This window comes from Etheostoma spectabile, unplaced genomic scaffold (assembly GCF_008692095.1).
Source record: "Etheostoma spectabile isolate EspeVRDwgs_2016 unplaced genomic scaffold, UIUC_Espe_1.0 scaffold00000372, whole genome shotgun sequence".
NCBI lineage: Eukaryota > Metazoa > Chordata > Actinopteri > Perciformes > Percidae > Etheostoma > Etheostoma spectabile.
The window spans coordinates 10,835-24,368 of NW_022602597.1; the positions used below are offsets into that span (position 1 = coordinate 10,835).

General features: G+C 40.6%; 1 protein-coding gene across 1 annotated transcript; it reads right to left on the bottom strand.

Annotated features, from left to right (window-relative positions):
- Positions 1-833: 833 nt before the first annotated feature.
- Positions 834-3,525, bottom strand: LOC116674488 (uncharacterized). The gene is made up of 2 exons (XM_032506932.1): positions 3,230-3,525; positions 834-1,938 (listed from the first exon to the last, which is right to left on the bottom strand). Exon 2 carries the CDS (start codon positions 1,932-1,934, stop codon positions 834-836), a length of 1,101 nt encoding a protein of 366 aa, XP_032362823.1. The 5' UTR covers positions 1,935-1,938; positions 3,230-3,525.
- Between the last annotated feature and the right edge of the window lie 10,009 nt (positions 3,526-13,534).

Consider the following 13,534-nt stretch of genomic DNA (forward strand, 5'->3'; position numbering starts at 1 on the left):
AGCGTGTTTAGATCTGATGCTAAAGGACACTTTTAGTGTCAATAACAACGCCTAAGGCACCTGACTGAGCGTCCGTATTTTGCGCAATGGCAGTGAGAATTTCTTGGCTCTACATAGCTTTAGTTATCTCATTATGTCTTACTATTGAGTCTCAGATTGAAATGACACCTTCTTCTCTTCCTCACTCTCCAGCGGAGCATACTCACAATCACTAGGCTCTAAAAGGTTGAGATTCGCTTGTAATGCAACCAGTTTTTGCACCCTGTCAGCTGAGAGAGACCCTTGCCCCTTTATATTGCAAAAACGTGACCGCAGGTGCTCACAAGCACCTGTTGCTGGCGGAATCTGGAGTATAGCAGAGGCCACAGCGGACAGCGGCTCGGAGGAACACAGCCCTTTCCACCAGGTGGATGCGGACACGTGCTGGCATGAACTCCATATCCCGGCACCCTTCCATAATCCCTGCTTGGCTGAGAATCTGGCGAAGCTACCAAGCACTTTGCCCTCATCAAGATTTAGATGGTGCGACAGGTTGGAAATCACATAGTAAGCGCTGTTTATCTGCTCCCCTGAGAGTGTCTGCTGTCCAGCATGCTTTGGGTCCAGCATGTACGCCGCTGCGTGAATTGGCTTCACGCAAAACTCCTGACACCTGTCTAACGATGCCATGACGGCTTTCTGTTCAGCGCTGTGCAGCACAGAACCAGACAGTGAAGCTCCGATGTGGTATCTTAACTGACTGAACAGGTCAACAACACCAGAGAGTACGGCGCCTTCTCTTTTCATGTAATCAATGTAATTCCCAATCAAGTAGAGCAGGTTACGACTGCCGCTTAATCCTTTCCAAAATGCTGCATCCTGTACCGTGGCCCTGATGGATGCTTCAATATCCAGTGTGGGTGAGATGGCCATCTCTTGTAAAGAGTTCTGACCCTCCAGAGGCTGCTGAACATGTTAACCACACCAGTCCAGTCAGAGTTTATAGGCAGTACCAAGGTTGTCCCATTAGCAGTGTGGTTTCTTATATTTGTAGTCTGCCAGCATCTAAAGGCCTCTGCTAGTAGTTTCCGCTCTTTAATATACCTCACCACCTGCTCAGCTCTCCTGCACAGAACCGTCATAGACGGCGTTGCAACTGTGTCATCAAAGAGCTGCTGGACGCCACACAATGTGCAGCCAATAGCTGATATGTGCGGGAAGGCTTCTTCTACTTGAGCCCAAGCCGCCATCATTTCCGGGGTGTTGTCAGTGACAACGGCAAAGACCTTTTGTGGTCCCACTTCATTTATAATATCTTTAAGTTCCTCAGCAATAAAAGTGCTTGTGTACGTCTGCTCCTTTGTCGTTGCACGTTTGTAGAACAGTGGTACAGGGGTTGCAACAACATAAATGATCGTTCTGGTTTCTTTCACAGTAGACCAGCCACTGCAGACGATGGTGACACAGTCCGCTCTCCCTATGGCCTCAAGGACCTGGCCTTGTACTCTGTCATACTCACAGTCCAGGAGATGAGAGGACAAAAGTTCTCTGGTGGGCGGACAGTAAGCAGGCCGGAGCACGCTGAAAAATCGCTTCCAATAAATATTGTCAGTGAGAGTGAGGGGTGACGAAGTGGCATACACAGCTCTTGCCAGGCACTCGTCAGCATGTGCCTGGCTGCGCTGATCCACTGAATCAATAAGGAACTGTCCCCCAGGAGTGGCAGATGGTAAGAACGAGAAGGAGGGAACAGGAATGGAGGCAGAGGAGCTCCCATCTGGGCCTGGTGACTGCTGCAAAATCACAGAGTACTCCTTGCATTTGTCCAAATGCATCTGCATCTTGGTAGCATTCTTTGTGTAGGTCTTTAAACAGTAGTTGCACATGAAGGTTTCCCTCCCTTCTTTGATAGCTGGGGTGAAATGCTTCCAAACACCTGACTGCAAGCGTGGCATCTTCCTGTATTGGTAAAATGAAGAAAAAGTCAAAATATTAGCTGTGTATCAAATTGGTGAATTGACACTACTTTTTTGTCTTAGAATGTCAAAGTAACCAGGACTTGTTTATTTTATAACCACACTGATGCTAATAAGGTCTCAAGTCTTTGTTTATATGCTAATTAGGATGCAACTAACGATTATTTTCAATAGCCTATGTTGATTATTTTCTTGATTAATGAATGAGTCTTTTGGTCTATCGAATGCCTGTCACTACTTCCTAAAGCCCAGACTGATACTTCAAATTCGATAAATATTTAGTTTCCTATTGACAAAAGACAACATGGAAGACAGCAGAAAATCCCCACGTCAGAGAAGGTGGAAATAGAGGATGTTTGACATTTTAGTTAAATGCTGAATAACAAATTGGCTAAATCTATAAAATCAAGGCAACCGTAAAGAAGTATTAATGAATTGACAGACTAATTATTGTTGGCAGCCAGGCCAAATTGAGAATCGATCTTGAAGCTGAAAAAAAACACACTTTTGCTCCTCTCCACAAAGAAAGACCTTAAGGATAATTTGATATATATCTTTGTTTTTCTCTTCTTTAATTGATAATTATGTTTTTTTTCCCACTCTACCTTTAAGATCACTTAAATTGCCTTATGACAGTGATCCCCAGCATTTTGGCATTTTGACAACTTATTTCCTCTTGTGAACCCTTATCACAAGTCAGGCCTACATCAGACTACAGGTGGGGGCAATTAAAAGAGTGGTATTTCCATCATTGTGTTTTATTTGAATTTGAATGCTCTTCAAATTTCAGATTTCAAGACGTAAACGTGTCTTGTGACTCTCAAGGTGATATTTTGAGAATAAAAAAGAAAAAAAAGGGAATTTTCTATGGCACTGCCTTGGGACAATCTGTGAGTTGCATGTAATTTTTTGTAAAGTCAAAATCAAATTCATTTAGAATAGAGAGAATAAAATAGATTTACTGTCACTGTAACAGATACAACGGAATTAAGTGCAATCATTGTCAAGTGCCATCTATGAGGTAATATATGCCTAAATAATACGTAAATAAAGACTACTACTACTGCATACACATTTTATTATATTAATGCTAAGAACACATGGGAGACACACCATTAAAGTGTTAATAGCAACCTTCACTTGCTTTAAATGATCTTTGAAGATGACTGTGTGAATTGGAAAGATGAAACATGCCAGGTCCTTATTAAAGTAAACAACTCCTTGGACTACATTGCATAGTAACTCATTTACTAGCCGTTAGCTTATCCACCCACCTCTGTGTATGAACACTATTCCACTTTCACACCGGTCTGAAAACACATTTAAAGCCGCCTATGGCTCAGTCTTGTTGTGAATCGTTATCCAGCTGAAGTTACTTTAGCATTAACGTTAGCTGTTTTGGCTAACGTTAACTTGATAGCCTGATAACGTTACACGTTAGCAAAGTGGTTCAAATGATGGAATAAAGTACACAGTAGCCGGCAGTAAACGGACCGCGGACTGTTACCCGTGTTACGGCCTGATTTGCAAAGCAATTACGAAAAATAGTCATAATTTGGCGAGAGAAGTGCGTTACCATGGATTTATGTTACACACGCTGTTGGTTGGGCTGTTTTGGATGTGTTTTGGTAGTGTAGCTACTTCCTGAAACGTCAAGTAAGGGAGCTCACATGGATCAATACACGTCAACTGCCGTAAATCCCTACAGAAGAAGAAGATCCATACACGCGTGTTTGCCTGTGGAAGTTGCAGGAAAGCAAAGGCAATGACCGCGGTGAAGTTTAATGTTTAATGTTTTAATGTTTGACATTCGTCGGAGAAATGTTTGAACACATATTGTTAAATGACAGGTGAATCAATAGCTGGAACAAAATCATGAAAGGTAAAAAAAATATTTAATATAACATGAAAAGTACATACTGGCGAAGATAATAAGGTTTGCAGAGGTGAAGTGCACTGAATTGCTCCTAGCTTAAACGTGGAGAGTAGGCTAAATTCACTCCTTGGGTTTTTTTTTATTGTCACTACGGGTTTAAGTGTTACAATTGTATTATCCTCTATAGTCAAACGTGGGTCACATTGTACTTCTTTTTCTTCTATTTCCCTCTCTCCCTATGGTACCAGGATCCTGAATTACTTGGCCCTAGGTTATAGAAATGGCAAGTTCCTATGAAAGGTTTTTTTTTCTACTTAGAACGGCTTTAAATGTCTACCATTAAAAAAGCTTTAAGAAATGATAATACTGGTTGGCTGCATGACTGTTTAATTAAATGTGTACATTGTTAACAGTTGAGTAGAATACATATTTTTCCCCATCAGACATCTGGACATGCCAGAAAAAAAGCACATGAGTAGTTCATTGCATTAATTAGAGCTAGTTATTTAATTTACAAGGCCATGGTATTAGGCTTACTGTGTTAGCTGGTGTAGCATGTTGGTGTAGTGTGAGGGTTCAATATGTGGTTGTATCACTCTAAATAAGAAGGAACAGGTGGATGGAGACGGATAGCACTTTTACTCTTCTTCACGCTTTATCACCTCCACAACAACAACAACACTTCCTTGTTTGACCTCATCACGTGTAGCTGAAGTAACCAATCAGACGATAGCAGAAATTAGACTCAGGTAAATGTGAGGGACCACAGAGGTATTCTTAAAGGTGCTCTAAGCAATGTCACAAGTTTTTTTTAGGCTACAACATTTGTTGTCACATACAGCAAACATGTCCTTACTATCCATGAGCTGCCTGTCCCCAGAACATACCGTAAAAACACGGTCTCTGTAGACAGCCCAGGGTCAACAACCGGCAACAAAAGCAAACTGTGTCAACCTGCACCACGAAGCATACACAAACAGTGTTGCAGCGTTCTAGCCAATAACCGAGGGAAGGATTTGGGGGTTAGTGCGCGGAAGGGAGGGAGAGGAGGCGGGATGAAGAGGACGGAGGGTCGAGCTAGCCTCTGTTCTGTTTCAAAATACTTTGAATGTCAACAAGTAATGCTGTCACCCAACATCGCTTGGAGCACCTTTAACTGTATAACTGTAATTAAACATGTACATACGCAAAGACAAATCAATAAACACAAATTTCTGAATTTTTAATTGTATAAACACTATAAATACATTTTTTGTAAATTAACTCGAATATACGAATTAATGTGTAAATCAAATTACATTTACATTAATTTACATAAAAGTGTAAATGTAAATTAGATCCACCTGGCTCATATATGCTGTGAAAAGTGTGTATTTAAAGATAATTCCGATTAATTACAACTTTGGTTTCAGTTATGATGATGTTGTTACTTGTTCAAGTTATGATTAAATCTGGCATAATCAACCCAACCAACCAACAAAGACAACGAATACTAGCCAATCAAATGGGAGAGTAGGGCGGGTCATGCAATTATAATTGCAACTGTAATTGGCATACAGTACAGCAGGTCAAAGTGGAATAAGGAGCTCAGTATGTAAACTGGCATGGTTGTTTACAATGGACAGTTTGGGTAACACTTTCAAAAAATTTCAAAAACTGTAATGAAAAATAATTCATCATAACTTTCTGATGTGATGTTTTTTTGTTTTTTGAAAAGTAGCAAATTCTCACATTTGAAAAGTTAAAGCCATCTGATGGGGACGTGTTTATACTCTGTCTGATAGCTGATATCAAACCTAAGCCAAACTAATTGTACTGTAAGTATGATTTGTGCACTTTTATTTGTCCGAGATGAAGGCACTTAAACCAAATTCATATCTAGAAGTTTTCAAACACAAGTAGTTTAAAGTCTTGTCCCTACATGCAATATATAACGAATGTGATCTCTTACTGCTGGTGTAGGTCTGGTTTTGGTGTTAATGCCCCACATTGATTTGTGCTAACACTAAATGACAGGGATTATCTCTAGTTCAAGGTCATATTTCTTGCCATGTGTCTGTCATTAGAGACATTTCTGGAGTTTATACAGTGTCTAGGTTTTTGTGGAGCGGTGAGTGCAGCCAAAGCAAACTTACTCTATCTAATTTGGGGGCAATCCGAGCTGGTAATGTCAGGCTGTATCACTGCACTCTTTGGAGGGAGAGTATTCACGTTGACACGCTGCAGAGAGACAGAAACAGGGCAGAGCATGTTTTTTCTTGCCTCTCAGCGTTGGATTAAGTCACCTACCCTTTTTTTAAGGCGCATCACTATTTGAGCCAGAGAATTAGGAGTCCAGACCACAGGGACACCAGTAGAGCGGAAGCAGGATGATGTCATGACATGGCAGTAATGGAGGGAGATTGGGTTTTCTGGTTAGTTGGCGGGTTTGGCTGCTCTCAAACCTTCTCTGATCTCATGGGAAGGTTTTTTGCCATTTAGTCAAAGGTTATTCTTTTTCACACTTAAATGTTTTGATTGAAAATTCCACTGGGGACAGAAGGAACAACACAATCAAGATGTCTCAGAGAAATAGAATTTGATTCAAAGCACAAAAAAGCACATTTTAAAGTACGATAAATGTTTTATCCCCTCATTTTGTTCCAGATTAAGTTGTCCCCCAAAGCAAAAGTCTACTCTCTAATCCCATTTTAATGTGGAACTGTAACAGAATGACATACCAAAACCAGTTTCATGCTGGCATCTTGACTGTCACTCTTGCACACAAGTCTTTATTTTTTATTTTTTTTATAAGAATACAGTAGTAGAATTTGCCAAATCCGTAAGTACGAGACATAAGCCCAGTCTATATGTAGGTTGTTGTGGAAAAATTTGGCTCAAAGATTTAAAGTTATCTTTTACGATCCAAGAAATGCTTTCATGTGTTCTCTGTGAAATGCCCTCTTTATATGCCTCTGTCATAGTCTGGGCTTAATCCGCCAGCGCTAGCTTTGGTCCCAAACACTTTGTGACATCAAAACCTGTAAATTGACAAGTAAAATGCACTTCTGTAAACATGAAACAGCGGCACCCACTCTTGATTTAGGAAGGGATTAGGCCACTCAATAGGGACAATTTAAATGGTATCATTTTATTCCACTTCATGGCCGATCTCTACTTCTTGGAGCTTAAAGCTAAAATTACATCATGGGACTGTTAGCAATTACTAGATTTATATCAGAGCTTGGCTACTTTTAAACAGGCTTAAAATAGCTTTAGCAAGGTCTTGGAGAGCAGTTTATGGGAAAACATCTCGTACTGTATGTGTAGGCTGTATTTTCTGCTCTCAGAAAATGCCATTTGCTGTCGTGAGAGTTTAGTTTTAAACACCAGTTTCATTTGTTTTCTCTGTCTGTGGTTGACATTTATTATTATGACAAGTGTTTCCATATTGTTCTAAGCTTGTCTTCAAACAGTGAGATGTTTTATAGATGTTAGGTGCATTTGTGTGTGCTCGTACTGTCCTAATGTCTTACCGTTCTTGCGCCCTCCTGTTGCTCTCAGCTTCTGTTCTTAGTGTATTTGTAGTCTGGGAAATGCTAATTAATGTCATATTAATTTGATTTGGCTCTCAATGATATGACTGTACAAGAGTTTAAACTTGATTCCCACGTTATAAAAACATTCCAGGTATAATGTGATGAGCTCCGCTCACATTTGACTTTTGATTTAATCATGCAAACACTGCCTTATTCCAGTTTTAATTAAAAAGCCAAACATTGCTGTCATCATTCTCCAGCAGCTGTGCAAAGGCAAGACAGATGCATCCCACAGCCTCTCCCAGTAAGCAGTTGGGATCCATCCACGTCAATTATAATCCACCGTGACATTTGTCTGAGTGTGATTATTATAGTTTGATACAGGATTAAGCTAATTAGCGATCGTTAGCCCATTCATGAATAAATAATACGCCCACGTTCCTCCACACTTGGATGATTGAGCTCTACCCCTGCATGCTCTACCCTTACCACCCAGCAGAGGCCACTGTGGCCAAGCAACTTCACAAGACCTTTGACATCAGTAGACATCTTTTCTCTCTCTCTCTCTCTCTCTCTCTCTCTCTCTCTCTCTCTCTCTCTCTCTCTCTCTCTCTCTCTCTCTCTCTCTCTCTCTCTCTCTCTCATACTCACTGGTGACCCAACTTGATGCCAGTTGGCCAAAACCTAGCACTCAAATGATGCACTCAGAAATGCCTTTTAATGCCACACCATGGCTCTGCAGTAAATGGGAATTTGGTGAAACTCTTACTGTCTGTTCTTTACACTGTCACATGTTTAATTTCCCAGTCATATTTGAGGCTGTAGATTGTTATGTTTGATAATTATCTGCCATCATGACATTTGGGACATTTCCCTGCTCCTACATGAGATAGCTTTGCATCTGCGATTGTAGTGGCATGCTTAAAAATTGAGCTGCATGTGTCCTGTCCTGCATGTGGACAAGCCTCAAAACTCATGACCGCGCATGCAAAAAAAGGATGAAATAGCTCTTAAAGCACAAGGAGCACAGAGTCACAAGTAGACCCTCATGATGGAGAGACACTTAATGTAATATTTACATGACAACAGAGCTCTTCAAAGATCAGTCTGGTTCATAGTAAGTTAAACTGTAATTTGGGAAGATGCTCAATTGGTATATGATGGTATTGAATATGGACTTGTGTTATATATGTGTTATGACTGTAACAATGCAACACTACAATACTACCAGTTGTCTTTGATAATGCAGGGCCTCTTGTGTATCATCCTCTGTCGCTGTGGTTTGAATGTCTCTGTGTACAGAGACAAAAGGGAGCGCTTGCTTGCCCTTACCTTTATATTCTCTGTGTTCCTTTCTCTGTCCTCGCAGATGTTTCACTTCACTGTGTGACGGCACTCCAGTGAGCAAAACAATCATGACCGTCTGCCGGTAAACAGTAATTTGCAGAGTACAATAGCTCGCTGCTCACAGAGCGGCTATATGCACAAGATGGATGGATTGACCAGCAGCGCTGAGAGGCAGTGTGTCTTATCTTCCCTTTGAACACACTAATGTCCCGTAAGGAAGCAGGTGTGTGTGAGGGGAGGCAGATCAGGAGTGAAAAGGATAGGTAAAACTTAATGGCTCAGAAATGGTGGCTAGGAAATCAATCTTTCCCTAGCCTCTCTCCTCCGATTGTTTCCAATCTCTATTTTTATTTTCTGTGTGAAAACGACTCGCTCCATTCAACCAACAAACACCCTGGCAAATATCACAACCATTTTTCTTTGAAATTATCTCTTGCATCCAAATGGAGATTTCTGCCTGTTTTAGTGTGTGTGTGTGTGTGTGTGTGTTTTTTTTTTGTGAGGCGGGGAGAAAAAGCAGCCAATGCTGGATGTTAAATCTAATCCATGACAACCTGGAGATCCACCGAAATAGAGCAACATTGATGATTAAAGCAAGTTCCCAGGACAACAGTGTTTCTAGATAACACACCAACGCCATTGTTTACAGCAACAGATAGATGCTAACTTTTGTTGGCCCAGGACCATAAAAGAAAAGCGCGTATTCTCAAGTGTCCGAAGTTTGCAAGACCACTCCTAACCGCGTTGTCTTTGTTGGTAATGGGCTTGAAGCAGCAGCCTGCTTTGTTTCACACAGTGAAGTCAGATGGGAGACATCTTGTCTAATAGCGAACACTATTTAAATAACAAAAGGGCTTTAACAGACAAACGTAAAGCAGTTGCAAGCAGTTGTGATCGGGGTCCAAGCCTTATCGCACCAGTCATCCCAACCTCGAGTTGACATCGGCGAACTGGCGGAGCGCGCGAAAGCAGAACTCAAAGCATAACGTGGGGAATCAAACGTCAGGAAGTATTGAGAGGTGTGAGCTACAAGCTCTAGTACATTACCATTGCAAATATCCAATTAAACGTGCTCGAAGCAAAGTCTTGTGTTTTTTAGGTTACAACATGTTTTGTTACATACAGCAAACATTGCACACATTGCAAAACATCTGCTAGCTGTCTGAACACACTTAAAAAACAAAAAAACACAATCCGTTTAGACAGACCAGGCTCCACAAACACAACAAAATGAACGCACCAACCTGCACCAACCTGCACCACGAACATAATAGTCTTCCGGCCAATAATTGAGAATAAAGGATTTGGGGGGTTAGTGCATGGAAGGGAGGGGAAGGAGACAAGATGAAAAGGAGGGGAGGGGCAAGCTGTTGGACAATACTTCAAACATCAACAAGAACTGATACCCAGCGTTGCTTAGAGCACCTTTTAATTGATTGAGTAAAAAATCCAGAACCGATCTATGTCGACAAAAGCGCCAACTAATGGCCAATCTTCTTCATATATTGAGTTATTGGCCACAACACAAACGTTGATTATAGTGTCCCCCCTGATGGCAGATACTTACCAAATTTGTCATAAAGCATTGTATTGCAATGTTGAACTATAATCTTAACCTTTTTGCTGATAGAATTTAAATTGACTGAGATATGATACATTTCATGTTTGGAAGCTAGCTAGGATAATTAGTTGGGTTGATAAAACTAGAACAAGAACCCAAAGCGTAACAATGCAAAACGCAAACATCAGTAAATATAGAGAGGTGTGAGCTGCAAGGTCAGGGGTACGTTGCCATTACAAATGTCCCAGAGCCCTAAAGGATTTTTGAGAGCCTCTGGTCAGTCTGATTTTATTTTCTATAAAAGCTTGTAAAACATCAACCCTGTTGTCCATAGTCAATCTATGAACGTAATTTCTTTGTATTAATGATGAGATGCTATGAGCCAAGTTTTGTGCAGATCCATTGCACGGTCTAGGAGGAGTTTGAAAATTAGTTTTCGATAAATCGCGACTTTTCACGCATAAAAGTCTAGGCAGAAATGGGCGTGGCATATATCAGGAAATTCAGTTGGATCCAGGGAACACACAGATATGTTTTTTAAATGTCCTATGATGCATAGCTATAGCGCACCTAGTGTGGAAGTGGGTCAATTGTTGCACCTGAGGTCCTTGTGGAGTTTTGGATCAGTCCTGAAAATGGCACAACGCCATCATGTACGGTTTGGACTGTAGCGGGAGTTTTAAACACGGAGAAGAATGGAAAATACTTAGAAAAACAATGGGATTCCACAGCCCCTGCGGTGTTAACCGCGTAGCTTTGCTTCCGTGGTTCCCAGCCCGAGATTCCAAGTCCCTCGGGCTTGGACCCCTAATTACAGGAAAAACTAATCGCATTGCACCCAGTGTTCTTACAGTATAGTGTGTTTTAGAATTGCAGTGTACAATATGAGATGTAACACACAAGATTGTTTCATCCCTGGATGCTTTAATCTTCCCAGAGTATGTTAATAATGTGAGTAATGTATAAAAAAAAGTTGTAAACAAGGAGAATCAAATAAAAGTAAAGTGTATGTGTCATAGAGAATATGTACAAGGTGCCATCATAATGATGAAATTGTCGTCATGATGATGAAATTCGTGTGAAATAAAAAAAAAAAGGCACTTTGCATTTCATCAACAGCAAATCCTTGCGGACTGAAATATTTGTTTCTGTCAATGTAATTTGTAAAATATCCATGTGAATCCTGTATCTGCTCCTTTCTGCTGCGTTTTCTGGTGAAATATTTCTCCCTTTAGCAGATGTCATGACCCACAACTCTACCTTCTTAGCATGAAGCATGCGCTCAGCTCACAATTATGTGTTGTTATAGAGAACCATAGGTTGACACAAATTTTTGCCAATAACGCTAAGATAACTCCCCCAAAATAGCATCCAGAAAGATCTACAACCAGATCCACACAACAAGGCCAGAATCACAAACGACGAAGGAAATTCTTTTGGCTGCAAGAGTAAAGAAAGAAAACAAAAAAGTGAAATCAATGGCCGCATCAGACACATTCTTGAAGTGTCAGGGGTTAAAAGGAGCCCTTCGGGTTGAGTGCACATGCTTCAATTAGGTCTCAAATAGGCAAGAGGAAACAGTTGATTTAGGAATATTACTGAGGAATGACTTTAATTAGCAGAGAGACTAAGGGCCCTGAATGCGGGTACCACTGTCAGCACCAAACGAGGCCAGGCAGCATTTATCAGCAGCACTAACTAGGTTGAACTCTTTGGAAACAAGACCTTTGTTTATCATCGTGCTCCTGATAAATCTGTTGTCACAAAGTTGAAAGAAGATTGATAAAAAATGTACCGGATGGAAGAAGCAGGGTTGTTTGAAACAAAGTCCAGCCCTGCTTGTTGCTTTTACTCCGCAGCGGAAGCAATGCTATTGTCACTTCCAACTGGCACAGCTGGATTGTGAGCTGACTTTGAAACCATCAAAAGGCTCATTTGAAAGGCAAATACAGCCAAATAATGTCAGTATATTGCGAAGGCTGTGACTCACACTCATTCTGAATATTTCAGCATGCAGTCTCGTTTGTTGATATTGTGGGGGATTAGGCTAGGCTTTGTTTTGCTAAATGTATTGGCATAGAATCGAATAGTCTGCCGCGTGTTTGAAATGGTCCGCTAAGGTACCTAGAAGTGTTTTGAGATGAGCTAATATACAGAGGGTAAGGTTGTACTTCATACTCTACTACATTTATCTGGCAGCTGTAGTTAGTAGTTGAAAGTTGCACATACAAAGCATATGCAGAGTCTTATGAAATCCACGCATTATAATCACAGTATAATCAAACTGGCATAGCTCAGTCCGTAGGGAGTTGGTTGGGAACGCGAGTGTCACTGTTCAAGTCCCCGTATGGACCAAAAGTACGGAGTGTGGATTGGTAGCTGGAGAGATGCCACTTCACCTCCTGGGGACTGCCAGTGTGTTGTTGAGCAAGGCACCATACCCCCCCCCCCTCAGGGCACTGGTGCGGCTGGCAGCCCACTCACTCTGACATCTCTCCATTAGAGCATGTATAGATCCTGTGCTGTGTGTGTGTAGTTCAGGACTGTGTTTAAACTAACCAAGTGTGGACACATTGTAAATTGTATTTCCCCATAGGGGATCAATAAACAGATAAAAAAAAAAAAAAAAATTGAGCCAATGATTTGGCTATTAACCAATTAGTCGATCCACAGGAAATGAATTGACAACTGTGTAACTATGTTTTTACAAGCAAGAATGTAGAAAAATGGTTTCCGCTTTACAGATGTTAGGATTTGCTGCTGTTCTTTGTCTTAAATTACAGTAACTATTAGTTGTACAACAAAGCCATTTAATTGCTGTCACTTAGGGCTCTGACTATTATGAGGGCATTTCTCCACTATTTTCACAAGTTATACAAACCAGGCATTCAATCAATTTAATCGAGAAAATAATCAGAATATTCCGATTTGAGAAAAATTACAAGTGCAGTCCTATATACTATAGCATATTTTAAAAACCTTACCTCAGCCAACTAAAAGAGTAAAAGGTTGCCTACACATTAAAAACATATAAAATACATTACACATAATGTTCAATTTAATTGTACATAGTCACAGGGGACATTTTTCTGTACTTTACTTTTGATAATATTGCTTTACTATTTCTACATTATCAGTACAGGACCTTTTATTAAGTAGTTTTACAGCATGTTTTAGTACTGTTTACTTTACTTGAGTAATGGAGCTGAATACTTCTTTCAACATTGCCCATTTATGGTAAGATCTCTCTTCACAATCATATCTGTCAGCCACAAAA

Bases quoted from the DNA above. Each gene is read 5' to 3' on its own strand.
- LOC116674488 (XM_032506932.1), bottom strand. From the start codon at position 1,934: ATGCCACGCTTGCAGTCAGGTGTTTGGAAGCATTTCACCCCAGCTATC.